The 25,740-nt window shown below is 36.1% G+C and overlaps 2 protein-coding genes across 5 annotated transcripts in view; one reads left to right on the forward strand and one right to left on the reverse strand.

Annotated features, from left to right (window-relative positions):
* LOC124424580 (protein artichoke-like) overlaps positions 1-25,740 on the reverse strand; it is a 113,523-nt gene that overhangs the window by 3,210 nt on the left and 84,573 nt on the right. For 3 of the 4 annotated variants that reach the window (XM_046963984.1, XM_046963894.1, XM_046964068.1), the window contains exons 3-4: positions 3,244-3,638; positions 9-3,101 (exon numbers count right to left, since the gene is read on the reverse strand). In XM_046963984.1, coding sequence (XP_046819940.1) covers positions 9-3,101; positions 3,244-3,568 — 3,418 coding nt within the window. In that variant the 5' untranslated portion in view covers positions 3,569-3,638. Of the gene's footprint in view, positions 1-8; positions 3,102-3,243; positions 3,639-3,820; positions 4,014-25,740 lie in introns of those variants that run through there. The other variant, XM_046964153.1, reaches the window with a different exon arrangement.
* Positions 21,186-23,088, forward strand: LOC124424834 (maltase 1-like). Its single transcript, XM_046964404.1, has one exon. It carries the CDS (start codon positions 21,209-21,211, stop codon positions 22,922-22,924), a length of 1,716 nt encoding a protein of 571 aa, XP_046820360.1. The 5' UTR covers positions 21,186-21,208; the 3' UTR covers positions 22,925-23,088.

A 25,740-nucleotide genomic window follows, 5' to 3' on the forward strand; every position in this document is an offset into this window, starting at 1 on the left:
GTATTTACCTTCAGCCCTTAAGCTCCGTATCTGTGTTTCCAGTGGACGAAAGGCATTTAGTGGTAAATTGGCTAAGAAATTTCTGCTGAGATCCAAAATCCGTAGTTTCTTTAAACGTTTGAATGCGTCTGGCGATATCGAGGATATCCAGTTACCGTAAAGATGTAGTTCCGCGAGATTCTCCAGATGCTGGAATGTGCTCTTTCCTACGTTACTGATCTGATTGTAAGAGAGGTCGAGTATTTGAAGTGCCTTCAAATCCGGCGGGAAATCTTCGAGATCCTTCAAACGGTTGTGCGTCAGATTGAGTAGTCTCAGATGTTCTAAACCCTTCAATCTCTCCTGAGGTAAGAGTTCCAGTTGGTTGATACTGAGATCCAAAGTGAGGAGATTTGATAGACTGCGAAAAGCGCTTGGCGACACTCTAGAAATCATGTTACTGCCCATGAAGAGATGCATCAGAGCGGGAAAGGCCTCGAAATCTTGGCTGGTAACAATGGTGAGATTCGTCCCAGAAATGTGGATCTCTTGAAGAGCCGGGTATCTTGCCTCGGAACTTATTTCGTGTATTCTGATGAGAGGATTGGCAGTGACGTTGAGCCAGGCAAGATTCGGTATATTCTGAGCGGAGAGTGCGACCGCTGGTATCTGTCGAAACTTGTTCACGGCTAATTCAACTTTACGTAAGAGATTCGATCGAGCGAAGAAGTTAGCCGGAAGGGCGGTCAAATGATTGTGACTAAGATCTACGGATATCAAACGAGACAAGTTTACTGCCGCGAAACCAGAGAGGGTCGTGATGTAATTACTACGTAGATCGAGTTCTCGTAAACTGGTCAATCCGTTTAAACGCGACATATCCACGTGGTCTATTTCATTGTTTGCGAGTGAGAGAAACTCGATGGTACTAGCGTTTGCAAGAACTTCGTACGGAATCTCTATGAATCTATTCCCGTCTAGTTTGACCTCCTTCAGCGAATCCAATTCAAGGAAGAGAACAGGCGGTAAAATTTTAAGGAAATTGTTACTTAGTAACAACTTGGCCAGATTTTTATTTTTCGAAAATAATTCGGCCGGCATTCGATGGATTTGTGCAGAATCCATGGCAAGGTGTTGAAGGGACGGTAAACCGTCCAATGAGTTCCCACTGATTTGACTAAAATTATTGTAGGATATCCTGAGGATCCTCAATCCCGGTATGTCCAATCTGTCTAAAGCCGTGGCAGTGAGGTGATTATGTTCAAGATTAAGTTCATAAAGATTATTTAATCCTCTGAAGGCACCGTTTTCGATTAAACTAACCGTACAATTCTTCAGATTCAAAGTTCTAATAGGTAGACCTTCCTGGAAAATCTTATCGTGCAATACGTTTAGATTGTTGTTAGCAAGATCCAGTATACGCAGTCGTTTTAGAGCTGTTAACGCGTAGGGATCCAATCGTCGAAGACCGTTGTCCTGCAAATAGAGTTCTTCGAGTTCATGCAATTCAGAAAAAGTTCTCACGGTGACGTGACTCAATCGATTCATGCTAAGTTCGAGGAATTTTAAAGCTTGCATTGGTTGAAAAGCGGTATCCTCTATTCGTGAAATCGAGTTGTTCGTGAGATAGAGTCGCTCGACCAAAAGAAGATCTCTGAAAAGTGGAGCCTGGAGGCGCGTCAATCTATTGTGTCCTAACCACATGATTCTAACAGAGGCTTGACCTCTTAGAGAATCATTGTGCAGTACACCGAGTCCATTGTTATCCAGTTGTATGGATACCAAAGAACTTCCGGTATTTCCATTTTGTCCGATTTCGTTTGACACTTGAAATACATCTCCCAAGACTGCTAATAAATTCCCTTGGAGATTAACGTGCTGAAGACTATGTAAAGATCGTAAAGCACCAGTCTCCATGTCTGTTATCGCGTTATTTTGAAGATGAAGCTCTAAAAGAGACGGTAAAGGAGCAAAGACTCCTCTCTTAACTTCTGTAATTTGATTGTCTTGCAGCCGAAGTTCTCTCAATTGCTTCGCCTTCGCGAACGTTCCTACTTCCAATTCCCGTATGTTGTTACCGTCCAAAGAGAGAGTCGATAGATTCTCGCAATGCTCGAGAAAGTCCCTCGGTACTTTCTCGATGTAATTACCGCTTAGATGAAGTTGGGCCAACTGACCGAGGGTTACCAAGCCTCTAGCGTCGATCCTTCTAATAGCATTCTGTTGAAGATACACGACTGAGAGACTGGTACTACCAGCGAATGTTTCTGCTGGTATCTCCAATATATTATTTTCCGCTAGAAAGAGTTCTTTTAATTCTGGCAATCTTGAGAATACACCACGTATATAGTGTATGTGATTATGGCTGAGATCAATGGACCTGAGCTTCTGATTGGCACGAAATGTAGCAACGTCTAAGAATACGATCTTGTTGTGACTAAGATCGATAGACTCGAGATCTATCAAAGATATAAAGGCGTCTTTGTCGACTGACTCAACAGCATTGTAGTAGAGCGAAAGAGTCCTTAAAGACGGACAACAACGGAAACAGTTCAGAGGTATATTCTTGAAATTGTTGCTGCTGAGATCAAGAAAATTTAATGCGTCAAGTCGCGAGTATCCATCTTCGGGTAACTGTGCGACCTCGTTCCACGCGAGTTTCAATGATGTTAAGTGTTCCAACCTTCTAAGTGATGTCATAGGAAACATCCTGATCTTATTCTCTGCCATATCAAGATCTTTTAACGTATCCTCCAAGCCGGCGAATGCGTACTCTGAGATTCTGACTATTTGATTTCCCTTTAAATTCAGTTTTATCAATGATAAGCTGTAAAAGCTGAAACTCGGTAGTTCATGAATAAGATTAGCCTCGAGATCGAGGATCTTCAAGCGTCTCAACGTGGACATCGCTTTTTGAGGTACTCGTGGTAGTCGACCGGACACGAGAGCCAACGATTCCAAGCTCTTGCCCAATCGTACGAAAGCCTCCTCGCTGATTTCACGAATCGCCGAGTGTGAGATCTGTAAGTGTCTAATTTGCGAGCCCAATGGAAAAGCTTGGGGTCGGAGTTCCTCCACCTTTCGATCCAGCTCGTAGACACTTAATGATTGGACGAACGTTCCTAAATCAGAGTATCAGTATAAAGTATTTCGATTAATCGAAATTCGATCCTTGATATAATCTCTTTTCAAACAAAAGTTAGAAAACCAAAAGTTTAACTTAAATTTGATATTTGAAATAAATAGAAAAGTAGGCTTAGTTACCTTCTGGTCCAGCAGCTTGTATAACACTGGACAAGGCATTCCTGAGGGACTCTTCGGTGGCACCAGCACATTCGAGAAAGAGGCCGTCTTCGAAATTGTAACACGGACATCCTGGTATTGTTTCCGGCGGTGGGCACCTGGCGCTTTTTGCTTCCTGTGTCGCCATACAGGCCGCCAGGACCACCGAATAAAGGATTCGGAAACCGTCCCGTCGACGATCACTTCGTTGTTGTTTCTTGGACGATTCTTTGCCGATCGACGTACTCGTTTTACTCGCTGGCGAATCCCAGCGCTTTCGTTTCGTATGCGGCCTCGTCGTCCACATATTATTATTATCGCGCCACTTCGGTCCCTTCTCGTTCCGATTCGTTCATTGTTCCTTGATTCGCCTGACTCTGAAACATACGGTTGAAATAAATTAATAAGCTTTACGAAGAGCAGATATTAAAAATATTTAGATTGTTCGCAATTTTGAAATGTTTTCATATAGTGACAATTCATAGGATTATCATTCGCCAATTAAACTTTTATCGGTTAACTTTTTACTATTCTAATGCTTATTGAGTTAGATAGTTACGTTGAATTTAATTTAAGATGAATTTGACAATTCGACTTGAACTATCTAATATTGGAAAATATTTCTCTTGGATTTGTTATCTCACGACTAGTCTAGACATACTATACGGTGATAAAGATGGAAAGAGAAACATAAAATAAATATGGTGAGGAAGTATTTTTTTTAGCAGTATGTCACGTGCACGGCCACGGAGAGAATAAAAAGTAGCCCGATAGGTGCGTAGTTGCGCTTTAGATTACAAGCGACCGAACGTTTGCGGGGATAACTTACTTTGTTAGGGGTTGCACTTGATACGAGGTAATGGTAGGTCGTGCACCGTCCGTCGCGTAGAAAAATCAATATTCGCGTTACTTCTAGTTCCTCGTCCTCTCGTAATAAATTTCACTTCTTTACGGAAGTTCGTCGACATTCAACCACTCGCACGGAAACGAACAATCTTAAAAATAGTACACTGATTCATATTTCTTCTTTTACTGAAGAGAACGATTAATCTAATAGAAGGAATGTTTAAATGAAGACGTCGATTGAACGAAAAGCAATGGAGAAAGAAAAATGTTTTAACGGAAAAATTTTATCGATCAGAATGAGCCACGCCTTTTTCATAGCGTTAATATTCCCATTGTCGGACGTTCTTTGTTTGGGTTTGTACGTTGATTCGATAACTGTGTCCGCGTGGGAATTTTCAAATTGGATGAAATATAAAAATATTTCAAATAAGTCAATGCGATATCGATGGAATGCTCCCGAAGCATCTCGACATCATAGACGAACGTGCGATGCGAGAGGATTTCCCAATGGGCACGCTGTCGAACATACTGCGAGAAAAATAAGTAAAAACGAATGACGAATGGAAAATCATTCGCTTTAGAAATTCAAAAACGATAGAGTGTAGGTAAGTGTGCTGTGTTTTCCGTTCAGCGCGATGTACAAAGTATGATGGCGTAGAATAAAGTATCCAACGGAAAAGCTTTATTCGAGTGAACCCGTTTCGAAGATACGAAGAGAAGGAACTTAAAAGCTACGTCACATTTTATGCACAATGGCGAAGGAAGTCGAACGCATCGATGGATACTTGACGGGGTTCTCTTTTATCGAACTGAACCACCGAAGCTCGTAATTTGGCTTTCCTCTTGTAGACTGTAAACGAGATCGATAGATAAAGAAAGGAAATATCGTAGTGTGCGTATATGTGAGTGCGCTAGAAGGAATTCTTGATAAGAAGGAATCATTGATAAGCAGTAGAATCTTTCAAAGGAAACTTTGCGTTCCAAGTCAAAAGTGAACAATTTCTTTGCTTTTTTCTTTTGGTTTTACCTTAAAACGAAAAACCTTGTTGTAGGGATTACATTCCAGAGTATTTTTCGGTTCGTGGCTTATACGAATAAGCATTCTCTCTCGTCATCGTCGTTGTCGTTCTCGGGAAATAGCCACTTATGTTCGTTCTAGATATCGCATGCGTGAGGCGTGCGAGTATTGTACACTTCTCAGTATGAATACCTTGTTACATTGAGGAACGCAATAACGACGATGCGGTTATAGCGACGGAGTCGTGCTCACAAGCACTGCATACAATGCGTTGGAGCACTTCAAGTTTTCTGAACATCTCATAGCATAACGCCTGGCGAAAGCTGCGATGTGAAATGAGTGTGGAATTTTCTGTACGATACATTACGAAGAGACCGAGAGACGTTCTTGTTCGAGCGATTTTTCATCTTTGTCGGAGAAGTTAATAGATCTTTTTAATTATTTTTAAATAAGATTAGATTGAAGAATAATAGTACTTGATATAAAGAAGTCTTTCATTTGATATGAAATGTATGATCATCTTTTTACTCCGTGTTTAATATTAATATTTAATATTAATATTAAGTGTTTAAGATTAATATTTAAGTCCGTGTTTAATATTAAACAAGTTTATTATTCATTAAACTTGATTCTCACTAGACGATATCAATGCTTCTCGCTAAACTGTACTTCCAATTTGATAGCCAATTTGGATCAAGTCAATTTAGAGACGAAATGTAGGAAACTCGCAAGCGTACATACGTATGTAGGGACGTATCAATCGCGTCGCTTAAGCGGAATCGACGCGGATCCGTATGGATCGGTCGGATAACCATCGATAGGTATTTCCTATGTGGCCGAGGACCAGCCTAACTCTCTCCGGCCAGAATGTTCTGCTCCATTACATAGTCGCAACGAAATTGAATTTCCTCAGCGTGACGTGGCTGATGTTGTGCTTCTCGCGCAATAACGATTGGAGCCTCGAATCAAAACGATCAAGGTTCATTCGTAAGAAAACTTGGTATTCGCAAGGTAACTAGGTATGCAAAGAAAGGAAAAATAAAATGAAAAAGAAGAGAAGAAGAAAAAAATTGAGCGTATGCTTCTGTAAAAAAGAAAGTTGCGCTTCGGATACAAAAATATAATACAGTGAGTGAAATTAAATGAGAACAATTTTATATATTTTCCTCGTGTGGATTCTGAGTTCGTCTGAAAAAAGAAAGAAATATATTTATCCACTTAAACTGGATATGTAGAAATTAATTATTAGAGTACGTGTTAAATAATTAATTCTCTATTGATCTTGTAAAAAGAGAAAGAACGATCTTAAAATAGGATAGAAAGAAACAGAAATGAAATTCATGTACACATAGATTTGCGCGTTACAGAAACAGAGAAAAAAACAACAGTTCCAAGTGTCTCGCAGTCGTTCGCTTATTTAAATAAGAACGAGAAGATGGTAATGAGAATGCAAATAGTACGGCGTACGTTCACGCGAGCTTTGTTGCACATGCTACGAAACAATAAAAAGTCACCGTCCGTGATGACCGCAATTTAATATCGTGTAAAGTGAAGTTCGAACGATGCTTTTAAAGTAGCATATGTCGATGAGGAGACGGTATAAAACAAGGAAAAACTCTCACGAGGATTACCTGTTTTTATCCTTTTTATAAATAGTAGCTATATATACTATAGCTCTATAGTACTCTTGACGAGTCGGTAATAAACCAATCGAATTATCAAAATGAGAATTTAAAAAAATTTAAACATTACATTCATGAGTGTGTACTTACACAACATCTACGTTTTACAGGAGAGGCACGTAACGCCCATATATCTATATATGTACATACCTATATCCTCCCACGAATATTTCTAGACGATATCGAAAATCAATACGTCAATTATTTATCGTACGATTCGGTGTCGAATACCAATAGGAAGTGCCGTAAATATTGTTTGGACATTTTCCTTACGAATATTGTGCCAAGTTTCTAGGTCGTTTGATATAATTATATCTCTTTTTTTTTTACAAGAATTAATGAATTCTTATAACATTGATAAAGGCTACTTCTTGATGGGACATCAGGAGCGGCACCTTAAAAATCCACAACACCCGTACGGTTATTAAAAAGTGCACTGTTATCAGGTCGCCTATTTAACCTACTTACATAAAATTCATGTTAATATATTAACATCGTCGTTTTCAACATTATGCATACAAACTTGTTCATTGAGATCCATCTTTCTATTTTCTTTCATTTTTTTTTGTTTCCTTTATTATTCTTAATTTAAGAATGGTAAAATATGATGATAATTTTATCTGGATATGAAGAAATTAAACACGACTCTTCGTCTGAAATATGAGTACGGGCATATATGCGCATTATTTAAAAATCTAAGCGATTTAATTTAAACGGATGTAGATAGAACGATAATATTTTTCTTTCGGAAGATTTATCTAATCAAATCACAGTAGATTAACTTTGACATTATAATAATTAAATATTTATCGATAATTTATGTGCAGATTTTTTCTTATCTCCTAGCATTTCTTTGGATTTTTATCAAATTGCGAAGTATTGATAAATTTTTCAGCTTATTCACTTGATATATTTGATATCAAGAAAGAAATTCACTATCGTAGAATATTATTTAAAAAAAAAACAATATTTGTTTGGTTCTCATAGAAAAATCGCATTGAAAATTCTGGTATCCGATAAACGCGATATCTCTATCGATAATGCGAAATCGTTACTTTTTCTGTTGGTATTTACAATGATGCTTATCGAGCGGCACTTTTTTAATCTAGTCCAAGGCCGTAGCACACGTTGGATCGATCGTTTCCTAGAGTCAGCGCATTTAACTGCGCCGTTTTGTGAACGTCTCGAATTCTTCTTTGAGCTGTAGTATACTATGGGACATGAAATTTTCATAGTATATTGTAAAAAATATAATAGAAAATCTTTTTTATATCATTATTACAAAGAAAATGATAAACGACTTTACAGATCGATTTGTGCGAAATTGACTCGACAGTCGATGTTTTAAGGGGTATCAATTGGATATGTAAGACACTTCAGAAAACTGATACTCTCATCCTTATTCGAAGATGTGGTTCCTTTCAAGCGTGAAGTTCTTTCAAGAGGATCCAATCTGCTTGTAAAAGCAGAAACGTTCAACTTGATGCTTGACCGTCTCCTTTTCCCCATTTCCATCTTTTATCTTTATCTTTTGCTCTTTTTCTCTCATGTAAATCCAAGAAGGTCCTGCAATCTCGCTGGATTACGCACGACCATGAACGATTTTATAGTGCAACACACCAAAAGACGTCTTCTTTGAGTATTCCCGGAAAACCTTTCAAGTTCAAGTCAAGTCTCAAAACGATCGAAAAAAACCTTCTTGCGTTGGTTTTTCTTCGTGGACGATAAATTTTCCTGCATCTTATAGCTTCTTAAAGATGGTTTCTGTCCTTCAAGGTTCGAAACAAGGAACGTCGATCTTTTTCATCGAATTTCCAAGTAGTAGTAGCTTTTTGTGTTACATTTTCTTCCCGTTGACATGTGTTTCGGATATATTAACATTTCTTATCTTCTGATGTAAACACAGTTAGTGTATCACACATGAGCAATTCCTTTGATAGATAAAATTAATCGAGCTATGCAAAGAGAAAGAGAGAGAGAGAGAGAGAGAGAGAGAGAGAGAGAAAGAGAGTAATTTTTCTTCATGTGAAATAAATGAAGAAAAATTTAATTGAAAAACCTTAAATAAAGTTTTCAAGAATAAGGAAGGTATTCGAAAGACGTTATGAAATGATTACATTACTGTTTGTCAACCACCTTCGAGTCACGTTGTTCACGGAACTTTTCAATACATTAAAAAACTTTTCTGATAGCATCTTGTTTCATCGAGGGAGATGGGCTATAGATACAGGTCCCCACTTGAAGATTGAAATCATTCTTCGTACTCGATGTAAATCAAAATCAAAAATCTTTCTTCGATCAGCTTGACACATTCACTTATAGTATTCCTTACTTTTTAAAGTGGCTTTTGATTTGTTGTTTAACAGTTTCTTGTTTCAATGATATTTTTCCTGAAAGATCACGATAAGATTTTTTCATTTCTGTATTCATGGAAGAAAACAGTTGTTGTGTGCTCGCACGAGTATAAGATATCGTGAAAAAACACTTTATTATAGTCACGTCATCAAGTCCGATTTCAGAAAGTTATATAGATTAGCGATACTCATATTTGGAATTGTATAAAATCGAACGAGTGTGATTACGAAAGAAGAAGCTTTCTGTCGCAACCTCGAGCCAGGTCTAGTTTTTTTTTTGAAGAATTAAATATAGGTCAGCGTGTCAGTATATTAATATAATATTTGTATGTCAATATAATATCTGTATGTCAATATAATGTTCAAATTATTAATGTAATATATATGCAACAATTTATTACTTCATTAAATTTTGTACAAATAATTAGGATAATATAATTATTATTTTATTAACTATATTATTATGTTCAATACTATTATCCATCCGCTTTAATATTTACTAAATAGCTATATATAATATTTTTTTCTTACAAATTCCTAAAAAAAGAAATTATGCATTATAGAATTGGTGATGTATAATCGTCAAAGTTAATCAAACTTTTGAATGACAATATAACTATTATAAGACTAACTCCTTGATTAATCGAGTTATCTGCTCTAACTAAACGTATTCTCATCCTGTATTCTTTAAAATCCATATATGTACGTTTTTCACGACAAAGTCTCGAATTTTCGCGAAGAATAGCGATTTACGTTTCCGCGAAGATGATGATAAGGATGAGTACAATAGCGATGAAGAATAGCGATGGAGAAGCTAGCAGCGCGACGAAACCCCTCGATGAAGACACGTTATCATGAAGAAAATCGGACAGTTTCCGCGGATGAGCTTGCAGTTGATGGGCACAAAAGAGACGACCGGGTGTTTTTGTGAAAAGTCTTGAGGTTAAAAAGATGACGGAGAGTCAAGATATGTGTGTATATACATATACATAAGTGTGAAAGAGAGGGAGAGGGGGAGAGAGAGAGAGAGAGAGAATGGACGAGTTGGGTTAGACGAGCAGAGCATCTAGAAGGGAGTGACGTGGGAGCTTTTTTGAAAGAGCTTTCGCGGGGGGTCCTCAGGGGTAGTCGTTTGCTATGAAGATAACCACCACGATGTAACAACCTACGTACATTAGCTCCGAGAGATAGAGAGAGAGAGAGAGAGAGAGAGAGAGAGAGAGAGAGAGAGAGAGAGAGAGAGAGAGAGAGAGAAAATGGAGATAAAGAAAGAAAGAGAGAGAGAGAGAGAGTGAGAGAGACGGGAGGGGAAGAATACGGTCACGTCCGTATTTATCGCAACCCAAATCTGAAATGGAACGAATTCTTCCTTCTTCACGCGGTATACTAGCTCGTGCCATTTTTTTTCATCAATATCCTAATGCTCTCAAGAAAGGTATAGGAGAATGTATGCGAAAAAGAAAAAAGAAGGGCTGCTTCGAAGCGATGCAATGAACAAGATGCCTTTTATTCGAATTTTAAACTCATTTACAATTCGTCGCTCTTAGCTGAGTTAACTCGTTAGCTAAAAAATATGCGAGCTAAAAAGATAACAGACCCTTCTTTCAATCGATTTAGGTTGCCTTTGAGTTGGTCCAAGTTTACAAAAATCTGTGAAAAAGACGTGATATATAATATAAGTATAGTACCACTACTCGTTGCACTACCCTTTAAATGGTGATTTCTTTTAGATGATTTTTGTTCAGATAGATTTTCTTTTTTAATTTATATTTATTAATATCAATTTTATTTTACAATAAATACGAATAAAAATGATATCAATTCCTACAAAAGCTTTATGGATGATGGAATCATTTGTGGCCAACCCCTTTTTCTCTACACACACGTTCGCATGCACGCACGCATGTATAGGATATCCTTTTCCCGCTTGTTATTCTAACAAAATTTTCAAATATCCATGAAATACATTCTTCCTTGATCGTTGAGGCAAGCATGTGGTCTTCTTCTTTTGCGACAATTTTAAGCTTCATTTGATGCGACGTATAGGGAAGTCATCGTCGTATGTGCGCGCGTCACTCACTAGAATGAATTCGCTGTCAGCGATGGTTTTAAATTATGTACTAGGAAATATATTTCTGAGCTGTTATCTTTGCTATTCTTTCGTCTTTCTTCATTTTTCTCTCTAATCTTTGCTTTTGAAAATTGTTTCATTGCAGAGATGTTAGAACGAAGAAAAGAATGATGGAAGAAATGTGTATGCATATCAGAACAAAGTCTAGATATCAGAAACGAATTAGAGTCAAATTTATCAAGTCAAAGTAATGAAATTTTTTTCTAATTATACTCATATCATAATGATTATTGTCCTTATATTTTTTTATTAAAAGATTAGTATAAAAACAATGGAAGGAACTCATCTATGATTTTTTCAAAAAAACCTTAACTAGATAATCGATAAGTCTCGCAATAAGTCTTTCACTTTATCAACAATTAATGTTCTCTCAGATACCAAGAGCGATAACTATTTGTCCTTTTTCCATTATTTTCGCGAATCTCTTTCTTTTTCTCTTTTTCTTTCAACTTTCTGCATTGCAGATTAGAATCATTGTTTCAAGGAAATAGTAATGTGAAAAGTTTTGTTCGTGTCGTTTTTGGAGCGTGCTTTCACAATAATGGTATTTTCAGGTTATAAAATCTGAAGTCTTTGGTGCAAAGAAATAAAGGAAAGAAAAAGGAAAACGAAATGAAGAGTCAAAGGCTTGGTATCTTTGGCGTCTCTCGCGTTAATTAATTTGTATTCAAGTCTTTACCACCCGCTGGCTAACGACGATGCTCACGTACCTATATATGTGTGTGTATATATATATATATATATATATATATATATGCATGTATATAAATGTATCAGACGAAGTCGACGTGGTTCTATGTAAGGATTAATGTCGCTGATAACGACAGTATCGTTGATAACAAGAAGGGATATACATGTACTTTACAACGTTGTTCATTTACCATCAGCTTATTCGTAATAATTAGCTTTAGTAGAGTCAAACTTAATCAATTCGTTAATCAATTAGATTATATACTTAAGTATATCAGAATGAAAAGTAAATCTGTACATAATGAAAGATCTTTGCGAAAAGAAGAATTTTCAGAATAATCAATAATCAATAGATTCATTTATAATTGGAAAATACAGATCGCTAGTGATCGTATTTCGGAATTCTTATCAGAAAATGTCAGAAGCAGGAAAATGACAGATAATATGACGATATTTCAGCTTCGTTGGAAATTGAAATTTTGTATATAGAAATCGTTTTTTTTTCTTATATCTTCTTCTTCTCCTTTATATCTTCCTTCTCCTCTGCTGTAATTCAGTTTAGAAATTCTCCTAATTCAGTAATCTCTACCACGAGATCGGATTGTTCGGTTTCAGGGGACATCGCAATGGTCGTTCTATAGCGAGAAACTCTGTATTTCTCCTTCGTAACAGGATGACGTGCCAATTCGAGTTGGTAGGTACATATGCGAGTTCGTGTTTTGGGAGAAGTTTCTCTAGGAGAACTTTCGCCATCGTTTCTTCTTGCTTTTAAAAAAATGGAACGAGATGTTATCGAACTTATTATACTACCATTGTATACATGTATATCTATCTACATACGTTCTTGAAGAAAAAATATAATGTTACGACGAAGACATAATAATTGATGTTACGATGAAGACATAATGTTGCGATGAAGACATAATAATTGTTCGTATTCTTTAATATTTATAAGATAAAGAAAGAAAGTATTTAAAAAAAAATCAACGAACGGATTAATAAATTGTAAATATTTTCCATAAAGTCCAAGTAATACAATTTATCGATCAATATACATATAATACTATCATCGTTTGGTAAAATTCTTGTTAATATCTTGCTAGTATATTTTTTCTATTTTTCTTCATATATATTAAATAAAAAAATCAAAAGAAAATTTCTAACACATTCTTTTCTTTTTAATAGTATCACGTTGTCGGTATGAGTTCGTAGTAATCGAAGAGAAGATAAGAGGAATAAGTTGCACTCTATGGCGAGATGTAAACAACTTGAATACTAGTAAAAGTAGAAAAATAAAAGTACTATCAGTGCAGAAGCACTCGTGTTTTTCCTCTCATTCTCTTTTAGGGAAATGCAAATTTTGTGGAACCATAGTGTAGCCAACGCCTCATGGCAACCCTAACGCAAAGGTACGCGCGTAGAATCCGCGTCGAGACTGTGGTTCCGCGGCTAGCTTTTGATTTATATTCGAGTCACGCCAAAGGTGTGTGATTTATACGTAGGAACAATGACAGAGGCATTGCTGCCTAAAGTGGCGGTTACTCTACAAGTACAAAAAAAAAAAAAAATAGGAAAAGAAAATTTCTCCGTTGAACGTAACCGCGATTAATTAAATATAATAATTTATCCAAATTTTGAGGTCGAGCTACGGTTTTTTATGGTGCACGTTTTTATCGAGAAAAATTCTCCATCTCGGATATCCTGACTAGGATCGATCGATTCGCTTGAAAGACAGGAGATCTCTTTTCTATACTTCATTATCGTGTAAATGGGACAATTACTTGAAGCTAAATCGAGCTCTTTACGTCTGACGATGGGCCCTCATCTCACTTCATTTTCTTTAACATTATCGTAGCACGTTTTGCGGTACGTCAGGAAATATCTAGTTTATCGTTAATTTGATCGAACGCGATGAACGATAGTTCTCTTGTTAACGAGATTTTCTCTATTAACTCCTACAGTATGAATCTGTCCTAATTTTATTAAAGTAGATCGTTCGAAGATATCAGAAAGGGAAAATAAATTTTTCTGAAACTTATTTGCAGTTTCTTTTTCTTTGATAAAAGTAACTTACATAGTTATTCAATCGTCAGGACTTTTGCTTCTCACTTCACCGGAAATTAGGCCAATCTGATCGCAAAGATAGGAAGATGAATTTCGACTTTCAAATGGACCAGATGTCGCCTTCCATTACGAGGTTTTTCGAACGCTAACAAGATTTTCTGATATTGCTCTTATTATTCTTATCGATCTCGGGAAATTTGTTCGTTTCATTTACACCGTAAATGAAAACTTTTGTTGGGTAAAAAGGGTTTAAGTTACAGATAAATTTTAACGAAGTGATTTTCTTCAATTCAAGTCAGAACTCGAATTAGTGTTGTTCATTATTGCGGTTTTCAGCGGATTGGATTACGTAAAATATCCTGTGATTTTAAGGAAAAATTCAAAAGACAAGATAAATGGTTATGCTGTAACGTACAATCGATAAACATGATTGCGATTTGGATTAATATGGAGGCAATGGAAGTAAGAAAGAAGAATAGAGATAGAGATAAAGTAGGATATCTTCTCTTAATGTTCCATTGGAATTAAAGCAAGTGTTGTAAACTACGTAATGTAGTTTGCGTATGTAATTACCTTCCTTCTGGCCACTTTACAGCCTGCTTCTATACTATTCGGAATATTACAATTATATTTTACCTTTGTCTGTTTGTCTGTTTGTCTTTCTCTTTCTCTCTTTCTCTCTCTCTCTTTCTCTCTCTCTCTCTTTCTCTCTCTCTCTCTCTCTCTCTCTCTCTCTCTCTCTCTTCTGCATTGTGTTCCATTAAATTAATAACAGTTCCTTTACTACTCCCAAGGTTTGTTTTCTGAAGGAAACCGGCCTTAAAGGCGAGTAAGCAATGACGTTTCTTAGATATACTAGTGAAGTATTAGATTTCATAAATTCTAACCTTTGGCAATCTGATTTATAGTAACGGTTGATAGAGATTGACGCTTTGTATAAACATTGAGACTCGTTTGGCCAAGTTAATTTGTCGAGTACGAGATTGATTAGACGCTAAAGTATAGCTAAAGAAATGTTCTTTGCTTAACATCGATAACATATAGTAAAATCCGAAGAGTAGAAAAAAGTTTTAAACTAGCGAGAGAGAAATAGAGGGATATGTTAAAACGAGAGACAGATAGAAATTGATACGATGCGAACTAACTCCTACTGTTTCGTATTACGAGTACACTCTGATATTGGTCGAACGAGGACGCTTAATTACACGGACTAATTAAAAAGAGGTAGTGAATTTCAATGGATGTATGTATGTATGTACATACATGTGTACGTATGCATGTATTACATTCGACATGGTTCGAGTGAACAAAATTCGCTTCAATCGTCGCTAGAGAAAAGATTCTCGTTTGTATGCGTTTCAACAGTTGGAAAAGTGCGATGGAATTCGCAATAGCAATACAATGAGACGTGAAAAATTCAATTGAGTTTTCTTTTGTGTTAAAGGAAAAAGAACGAGAAAGAAAAAAAGGAGGAAGATATACGTACGAGGTGGTAATTTCGAAGAATAGTTTGGAATTTTATTAATTTCATTCAATGTCAAGACGATGTACAAGACAGATTTCTGGTGAGAAGTCGTAAAGTCTTTTTCTATCTCTTTCTTTCTTTCTCATTCTCTTTTTTTCTTTCTCTCCATCTTTTTCTCTTTTTCTCTTTCTCTTTTTCTCTTTCTCTCTATCTCTTTCTCTCTTTCTTTTTCTGTCTTGTCTTTTATGTTTCTTATTATGGACGTCAGTTCTCGAAAAGCCCAAACCTTCAGCTCTCATTGTTTCTCGTTACTGGAATTACTCTGAGCTTTAAATATCGCGACTATACTTTAACGCATCGTTTTCGTTTCTACGAGTACAAAAGGAGAAAAAGAGAAACAGAAAGAGAAAGAAAGAGAGGTCATTACACTTGATAGTACTGTCTTTCTCTTACTATTATGTTCCATTGTTTCTTCTTATTGTATTATGTATCGAAATCCATGATCATTTCATTCTCCAGCATTATAACATTTCAAGATTTTCTATTCCGTTATTTGTTACTGATCTAAAATCTATCCTTCTCAAGTTTCCTTTCCATTTTTTTTTCTTTTTTTTTCTCCTTCGTACTGCACTATTATTCGATTTTATACGTCATTCGCATTTTGATCAAAAGGAGAAAGACTTCTTTTTGGAATTTCACATCGATTTCTCTGATTCGTGCGATCTTCGTTGAAAAGCTTGCTGAGAGTCCTCGTTAGAAGAGTTGAACGCACTGATTCTCCGAGACGAATGGAGTAGCAGGAAGAGGATGTGCTTTCGAATAGATTGTCGTCGTTCTCGAATGTGAGATTCAAATTAGGTAATTGCAGGATTTGTAAAAAGTTCGTCGTTAATTACATTCTTCCATCGAGGGGATTATTTTTATTCGCGTAATTCGAGAAAACGAGATTGATGTGGTCCTAGTCTCTTAGTTTCCTTCAAAGACATTACTGAATATTTCTGTCCCTTTTTTTACATTCTTTAAAACACGTTTATTTTTATTTGTAGTTAGAATATCGCAAGCACTACGTGACTAGTAGAAAGTAAGTGGTAGCAGATAAGTTTAATCTTGCTATTAAACCACCTTTTTTATCTTTTTTTATTATTGCCTTTATCTTAGTGCTGTTTATCGCCTAAGAAACAACGCCGCCATTATCTATTAAGATAAGAGAGTTGAATAAGAAGAATACAAAAATATTTATGTAATAAGTTTCCATTTTTGTAAATAAACTAATATTCGTTGGTTATCTTATTTTTTGGTTATTCAAGATTGAATTTTGATTTAAACTCGTAACGACAAACGCAAATATTCATCAAATGTATATTATCCAGATATTCTTTGGTAGACTACCATCAGATGACAGAAGGTAGCTACGTGATGTACGCTATGCACTCAATATATTTGGTTTCGATCGTATCACGAGCCACATTTCCTTCGCGTCTTCCTATTGCAGAGAAATAGAAGTTGACATTTTGTCGATATATCGATCGGTAATCTCTTAAAAAGAGAAAAAGGAAAAGACTCCAAGGTCCAGATGTCATCAAAAGCTTGTATGTACGACGGACCACATGAGAATGTCATATGAACGAACGTATCACTAATTGCTCGCTCCATTAAGGATTCTCCAATTTGTACAACGAACAGTCGTTACGTTTACTACTACTACTACTACTACTATGAAACAAACGAATGAATACGGCTGCGCTTAAAAAGAATGCGACGTTATTTAACGCCGGCAGCGTTATTTAAAGTGTGTCCTATATCACAGGAGAAGCCTGGCTTTTCTCTTTTATCGCGATTTAATTAATCAGTAAGTGCTCCTTGTTGAACTCAATGTGGCTTTCGAGATCGTCCGCGGAAGGAACCCTCGAAAATTAATGGTAACGAGTAACGAGTATTCCACTGTGTGAGAGTATAGATGTGTGCCTGCACGTCCGTGTATCAGTATGCACAAAGAAATTCGAACTCGAGTATATAGAATGAACGACGAAGAAGGTAGAGTTACAATTAACGTGAGTCAATCCGCGATCAAACTGAGGAACATTTAAATAAACTCGACCGATTCGTCAAGTGGACGAGCTTACTCGAAAATGTGATTTTTTCAAATTAATTAATATCTCGCGAATGTAGGTAGAATTTGTCGTCTCAGGGTAACCCATGTTCGAATGTAAGAACGGTGAAAGAGAAAGAACAAGAGAGGAAGAAGGAAGAGAAAATGGAAAAATTTTTAAATATGTATTTAAAACGTAAAAGGTAGGAAACGTTTAGATGCTTTTTTAAATGATACCAAATGCATGCGTACGTCCTAGGAAGTAACTCTTGCGGATAGGATTAGAGTACCATTGATATGTCGGCTTGGTTAACATTGGTGCATTTTAATTATGGTCACCCTTACCTTATCCGTCTTGTACTTCCTAGTTCTAGAACTCTTAACTTAACCCCAGTCGACTTCCTTCTTCCAGCGTACTCTTCCTTCAGTGCTACACGCTATTACGACTCTGAGATTATTCCTACTAATTATTTTAATTACGCGTGCCTACGAAACGTTCGTCGCAAGGTGGAGACTCGAAAGTGAAGAGGCAACGCCGCGAGCGTACGCGCCATCGTCGCTAAGAATCTTCCCTTTTGCTTGTTTCCGAGCAAATCGAAGTGAGAGATTATGTAATTTTCCGACTTTTCGACAAGTTAGTCCGTATTTCGTTCTCTCTTTCGTTCTTCTAATACTTCTCAGAAATAAGTCCATTAGAAGGTTAAAGACCTTTGATAACGATGTTACGCTGAAATACTTTGAATTACTTTTAGAGCTTAAACATATTGTTTTTCGGGTATAAATGTTAAGAAAATGATCATTCGATGGCAGTCAACGATGCGTGATTTTGTTAACATGATATTTCCTCGCTTTTCTCTCATAAGATCATTAGAAAATAAAAAAGTATTTTATATTGTGAAAAAAAGAGGTTGACCGAGAAAGAGAGAGAGAGAGAGAGAGAGAGAGAGAAAGAGAGAACTTACATTATGCTTCATAAAGTTATGCTGCATGAAAAATAACTATGTATTATATTCATTATCATTTTCTTATTTTAAGATTCATTTTGGCAAGTGGCGAATTTTGCCATGATAAATGACAAAAGATGATGCAATAGTGGTAGTAATTGAAATTTCAGGGAATCCTGAGAGCCTCATGAAATATTTTTCACCGGGTAGCTTATAAATAATGTTGTCCTTTATTTTCCAAGAGCTTCCTTCGTTTTACTCTACCACTTGTACTTGTATCTCCTTTCTGATTCTTCTCACTCTTCTTTTCGTTCTTGCTTTCTTAGCCTTTTTCGATGGAAATATAGCTACCCTTAAATTCTCCCTTGATTTATTTGCAAGTGTTACGCAAGCGTGTGCTCGTGTCTCAGTAATATCAATGCATCGCTAATGTATTTCGTGTTTCGTGTATAAAGCGTGCGTAACATGCGAAGATATAAACGAGAGAATTACTTTTGGATTTATCGTGACGTTTATCACATCATTCATTTGGTTATCCGATATTCATGACATGTAGCCCGTACGTTTTATTTTGCGTGTATTGATTTATTTTAGTTCCTATATACGTAAAACGTTTTTTATATTATTGCTTAAACGTAATTACATTTTACCTTCGATAAGTTCCTTTGAATCCGATAAAATACTTTGATGCCAGACATGCATTTTAAATAAACATTTAAAGGGCACTCTATATCAAAAGCCTATTGATCACAATAATTCACTCGAGAACGTTTATCGTTCGAGAATTAATTAGCGATCAAACCGTGGCGACTCGAATAAACTTGTTAGGCTAATTAATTTGCAGTATCAGGAGCACTTTGCATTTGACATCGCTGATGTCTCTCTCGTTTGTGGTAACTTCAAAATTTCCAGTCTCGAAATTGTTCTCTCTCTCTCTCTCTCTCTCTCTCTCTCTTTTTCTCTCTCTATCTTTATCTTTATCTCTATCTCTATCTCTATCTCTATCTCTCTTTAATGCGTTAATATCCTCGAACTATTACGAATAATTTTCAAAGATTATATATAGTTTGCGAAATAATTGTTATTTAGGTGATGTGTACATATGATAGGTATTTCTTTTGGATAATTTACGTAAAACTTGTTCCTAAATTATCTAAGATAGAAAGAAAGAAAGACAGAGGAAGAGTAAGGGAATGAGGGAAAGAGAGAGAAGTTGAGAAGAGCAACGAAACGTTGGATAGTAGCGTGTTACTTCCGTGAACGAGGGCTAATAACCTGGGAAGTTAATTACGACCGTAAACTGCGAGGGGTTTGTTTGACTACCCCATCGCGCCAAGGGTGGCTGACATAAGGTGGCCTTGTTACATCGGCTATGCCGACACCCTGCTAGACACCCCTGTCGTCTCTAAATCCTCTCTCTCCCTCTTATTCTGCTGCTCTTTCGAAGCTATCACCCATCGTGAAAAGCTTTCTCATTCTCTTGAATATCAAGGGAACGCCGTGAATGTTAACTTAAAGCTTTGTCTTTGGCCGCCGGTATCGCGCGAACAAATCGATATTCCTTCAGAAGATCAAGTTCGCTGACAAAAAAAGTGAGAAAATAAGAGAATTATATTTCTTTCCTATTCATTCTCTTCAATTCTTATATATATACCTATTAATAAATAAAATTCCTTGAAATGTTATACTGCTAGAACAAATTTAAATTTGTTCTAAGATCAAGTTAAACAATATTTTTAACCTTAATGATAACACTTAGTTTAAAAGAAGAATTTCAGTAAGATCTTAGTTGTATATTATTCGCGAAAAGGTATGAACAAGTGCAAAATAGTACTAAGAATTACTCTTTTGCCAACCGTTGGCTTCGTGAAAGAACAATGTTCATTTTCTTCTACGCACTTTCGAAAATAAGTAAGGAATAAGCGGTGTGGTGCAAGTCGAGGTCGATCCAACCCTACGTGTAATTAGTTATAACAACGATAGCGATTATGAGAGGCCAACTCTCGTAAACGTTTTGAACACGCGAGAAGGTGCGCAAGCTCGATGTTTACAGTCTTTCAAATGGCGTAGGAGGCTTACGGTATTTTATGGTTCGTATGGAGCATCATACATATCTACACAATGATGTTATGACTGCATTGTATTTGCAGAGTATTGGGACTCATTTTTATTTAAACCAAAGAAAAAAACTTTGAAGATGCTAGATTTCTTTTATCGCTTTGTACAACTTCTTTCGGTATCAGCGATCGTTGTAAAGACCATCTATAAACTAACAAGAGAATTTATGATTGGTGTATTTCGACGAATTGTAAAAGAATTAGAATAACGAGCCGAACATAAACTGCAATATTGATAGATTACAAAGTGAAACGATAAAGGTAGATAATTAACATTTTGTTATCAATACGTTAACGATCTTCAGTACGCGTAGATTTATCACAGTAGATAAACAATCAAGATTTTTCATTTGTAATCGTACATTAAATACTTTCAATAAAGTTTTGTAAATAATATATCACGAATAAATACTTCACTTGATTTATCGATATCTTATTTACATTATAACTGATAACACTTCTATATGCCTACCTATTTGATATATTTTTTCAGCGGGTCGTTTACTATAAATGATGAAAGATCATTGAGTATGATCAGTAATCGAAAATGTGGGGAACGATCACAAAAGTTCTGTTATTGGGGCTTTGCCTTTCGTCGTTAGCTTTGGCTGCGAACAATGATTGGTACAAGAATAGTTTAATTTATCAGATCTATCCTAGAAGCTTTAAAGATAGCAATGGCGACGGTATTGGCGATTTGAACGGTATTACCAGCAAATTGGAGCATATCGCAGATATTGGTGTTGATGCTCTTTGGTTATCGCCGATTTATACCAGCCCTCAAGCTGATTTCGGTTATGATATTTCTAATTTCACAGACGTCAATCCAGAATATGGTACTCTGGACGACTTTGACAAACTTGTGGCAAAAGCAAAGTCACTCGGTCTGAAGGTAATACTTGATTATGTGCCAAATCATAGCTCAGACGAGCATCCGTGGTTTAAAAAGAGCATACAAAAGATCAAGCCGTACGATGACTATTATATTTGGCGAAATGCAACATACGTTAATGGTACAAGGCAACCACCCAATAATTGGCTCTCCGCTTTTGGAGGTTCGGCATGGGAATGGAATAAGCAACGTGAACAGTATTACTTTCATCAATTCGTTGCTGGTCAGCCAGATCTAAACTACCGTAATAAAGATTTGGATCAAGAAATGAAAAATGTTTTTTCGTTTTGGATGGATCGCGGAGTAGAAGGATTTCGTATCGATGCGATTAACTTTATGTTCGAAGATCCCAGATTTCTGGATGAGCCATCAGCTAATCGTCCTGACTTGCCACCAGATGATTACGATAGTCTCGATCATATCTACACCAAAAATTTGAACGAGACGTACACTGTACTTTCAAGCTGGAGAAAGTTACTCGATGAACACTCTAATAAGATCAAAGGCGATTATAAGATGCTTCTTACTGAAGCTTACGCAGATTTTGATCTTACAGTAAAATACTACAACGCCGGTTCTACCGTACCATTCAACTTTATGTTCACGGCAGATCTTAATAATCAATCCTCAGCTCCCGATTTCAAACGTTTTATCGATCGTTGGATGAATAATCTTCCTTCAAAAGACACGGTTGCCAACTGGGTAGTCGGAAATCATGACAACCATCGAGCTGCTAGTAGATACGGAAAACAACGAGCTGATCAGTTGAACATGCTGTCTATGATTCTACCTGGGGTTTCTGTCGTTTATAATGGCGACGAGATTGGTATGCTGGATAGGGATTTCACTTACGAAGAAACAGTCGATCCAGCAGGTTGTCAAGCAGGTCCAGATAGATACTATCTTAAATCAAGAGATCCAGAAAGGACACCATTCCAATGGGACAACAGTACGAGTGCTGGTTTCTCTACGAGTAACAAAACTTGGCTACCGGTTAATAGTAACTATAAGACCTTAAACTTGTACATACAAAAAAATAGTCTTATCTCCCACTATAAGGTTTTCAAAGATATGATAGCGCTCAAGAAAACGCCTATTATCGAGAGTGGATCTCTTGAAAGTATTCTTGTTACCGAGAAAGTTTTGGGCGTTGTACGTAGACTTCCAGGATCAACGGTGGTTCTGCTGATCAATTTCTCGAATTCCGATGTTCAAGTTGATGCCAGAACATGGTTGAACATTCCCGAACAACTGGTTATCTATACTGCCAGTGTAGGATCTAATATCAACAGTGGTACCAAAATCAAAACCTCTTCTTATGTTCTGCCAGGGGCGTCTTCTGTTGTTCTCGCATCTCCAAATGTCTTTTAATATTAATTAAAGAAAGTTTATATGCGTGAAGTAATTCTATCGATTATTGTAAGAACGATAACAATAGATTTTGGATTATTTATTATATCTTTTTAATTCCATTATATTGATCAATCCTTGTTATCTGTTTTATATTATAAATAAATGGAATGATGTACTGTTTATATAATCGTTTTATCTTCCAATGCCTATCCTTTGTCACAAAATCGTCCTAAGAGAAATACTTTTCGATTCAACGAATCCGCATAATACGCGCATTTCCAGCTTTGAACAGGAGAATCCTCGGTTCGTAAATATTTATAATGAAGATATCCAGGGAGAGTAGTAGTTTCTTTCGTCACCCTCTTAACCATATACCGCCGTCACTCTCGAATAACTCTACGATTTCGCGAAATCCAAATACACATACTTTCGTAACTCCAAGGCGTTTCCATACTTAGCATAAAATTACAAGAGTTTTAATCTTCATTTGCAAATCGGCAAATAGTAAACATTGTCCTATTTAATTGTGCAGTAAGTGGTAATATCGATTTATACTGTATTTCGACGGACGGCATAAACTACACTCCTTTAGAGAGGATTATAGAAAAACAGGGAGACGAAACAATAGGCAGGGATGGAGAGAAAAACGTTGTGAGATGGAGAGATGTATAAAGAGACAGAGACAAAAAGAAAAGAAAGAGAGAGAGACAGAGAAAGATAGAGAAAACTTGATCAACCGTCTTTTCTCTGCTACGTATGTTTGTTTTCTTTTGCTCGCATACTACGAGAGTACGCGAGCAGGAGATGAAGAGAGGGAGATCATTGTTATCTGTCATAGATAGAAACGATTGCCTGGTAGATTTTATGCGTAGCTTGAATCATATTAACATAAATAATTTATAGCTGAATCATGGGCATTAATGACAATGCTTTGAATTATGTTTCGTCTCGTAAGATTATGAGAAGTCAACGCTCGTAAACGTTTCGAACACGCGAGAAGGTGTGCAAGCTCGATGTTTACAGTCTTTCAAATAGCGTAAGAGCTTCACGGTATTTTATGGTTCGTATGGAGCATTGTACATATCTACACAATGATGTTACGATTGCATTGTATTTGCAGTGTATTTGGATTCTTCTTCTTCTTTCGATGAGGCCTGCTAGGGACCACGTGCCAATTTCAATTCTTCACACTTAGCTATTTTCTCTTTCGTTTCCTCCAATATTCCTTCATCTTTTCACTATGCTGTTTCTTTCTGTCCTCAGATCACTTCGCACCAGGTTTCTTCTTCAATTTTCCTTAGAATCCTTCCATGCTTAATACCCTATTTTTAAAAATCTCTCTGTCTATAGTTTCTTCTTCACTTATATTATTTCTTTCTAGATCTTTCTTTACCTCTTGAATCCAACTAGTTGTTGTCTTTTTCTCCCAAAGATACATGAGTATCCTTTTTGTTAATCTGAAATCATCCATTCTGTAAATATGGCCAAAAAATTGCTGTCTTCTTTTCCTTATCGTTTCTTTTATGCCTTCTATGTTCCTGTATATTTCATTAGATCATTAGATCTTAATTTCCATACTTCTGTTGTTTTCACTAGACCTAAAATTTTCCTCATGATTCTCCTTTGTAGTACTAGTTTAACTAATCTATAATTTAGTACCAAGAATTCACTCGCGTATAAGCATTCCGGTTTCACTACTGTAGTGTAGTGCCTTATTTTAAGATTTTTAGATAAAAACTTTTTATTATAAAAATTCTTAGTGATACCATACGCCCTTTCCAACTTGTGTATCCTTTCTTCTACTGCAGATTTTTCTAAACCATTTTCTTGAATTATTTCTTTCAGGTATTTGAATTTCTTTATTTTTTCCACTGGACCAATATCTGTAGTTAAAAATTTTTGAGCGTTCTTGATGTTTGTAATAAATTTAGTTTTTTCTACGGAGATTTTCAAACCTGCTTTGTTGGCTATTTATTCTAAAAGATTGATTTGTGTTGTTGCACTTTTTATGTTGTCTGACATTATAGCAAAATCGTCTGCAAATGCTAGGCAACTTATTTCAATGCCTTTGTTTTTTCTTCCCAAAGTTACTGGCGAAATGTTATGTTCTTTTAGCTTTACATTCCAAATTCTGACAATTGTTTCTAGAACACAGTTGAACAGAAGAGGTGATCACCTTGCCTTACACCTGTATTTATCTCAATAGGTTTGGATATCTCACCCATAAATTTTACTTCTGAAATCGTGTCAGTAAGTGTTTCACATTAAGTTTGCCAATTTATTTTTAACACCAAATTCACGTATTGTTTTATCTATGGTTTCTCTATCAACTGAGTCAAATGCCTTTTTAAAATCTATAAAAGTTACAACTATGTCCTTTGAATTTAGTATTCTATGGCGAATTATGGATTTTAAATTAAATATTTATTCTGAACAAGATCTACCTTTTCGAAATCCAGCTTGATACTCGCCCAGTTGCTTGTCAAGTGTTGTTTCTATTCTATTCAGCAATATTTTTGAGATTACCTTGTATGCAGTTTGCAGAAGAGAGATGCCTCTATAGTTATCAACGTTCTGTTTGTCCCCTTTTTTATGTAATGGGTGAATTAGAGCTACTTTCCATTCTTCTGGAAATCTCTCTGTTCTCCAAATATTTTCAAAGATTAACTGCAGCTCTTCAATGATTTTTTATTGAGACCATTTTAAAAGTTCAGCTGTTATAGAATCTTCTCCACTAGCTTTATTATTTTTTAGATTGTTAATTGCTTCTTTACTTTCTTCAGCATTGGGTGGTATATCTTTTTCCAGATTTTCAGTTGTTTCATAGAATTCCA

This window comes from Vespa crabro, chromosome 1 (genome assembly GCF_910589235.1).
Source record: "Vespa crabro chromosome 1, iyVesCrab1.2, whole genome shotgun sequence".
Classification (NCBI taxonomy): Eukaryota; Metazoa; Arthropoda; class Insecta; order Hymenoptera; family Vespidae; genus Vespa; species Vespa crabro.

What these genes read in the sequence shown, in the direction of transcription:
- LOC124424834 (XM_046964404.1), top strand. Translation starts at nt 21,209, where the DNA reads ATGTGGGGAACGATCACAAAAGTTCTGTTATTGGGGCTTTGCCTTTCG.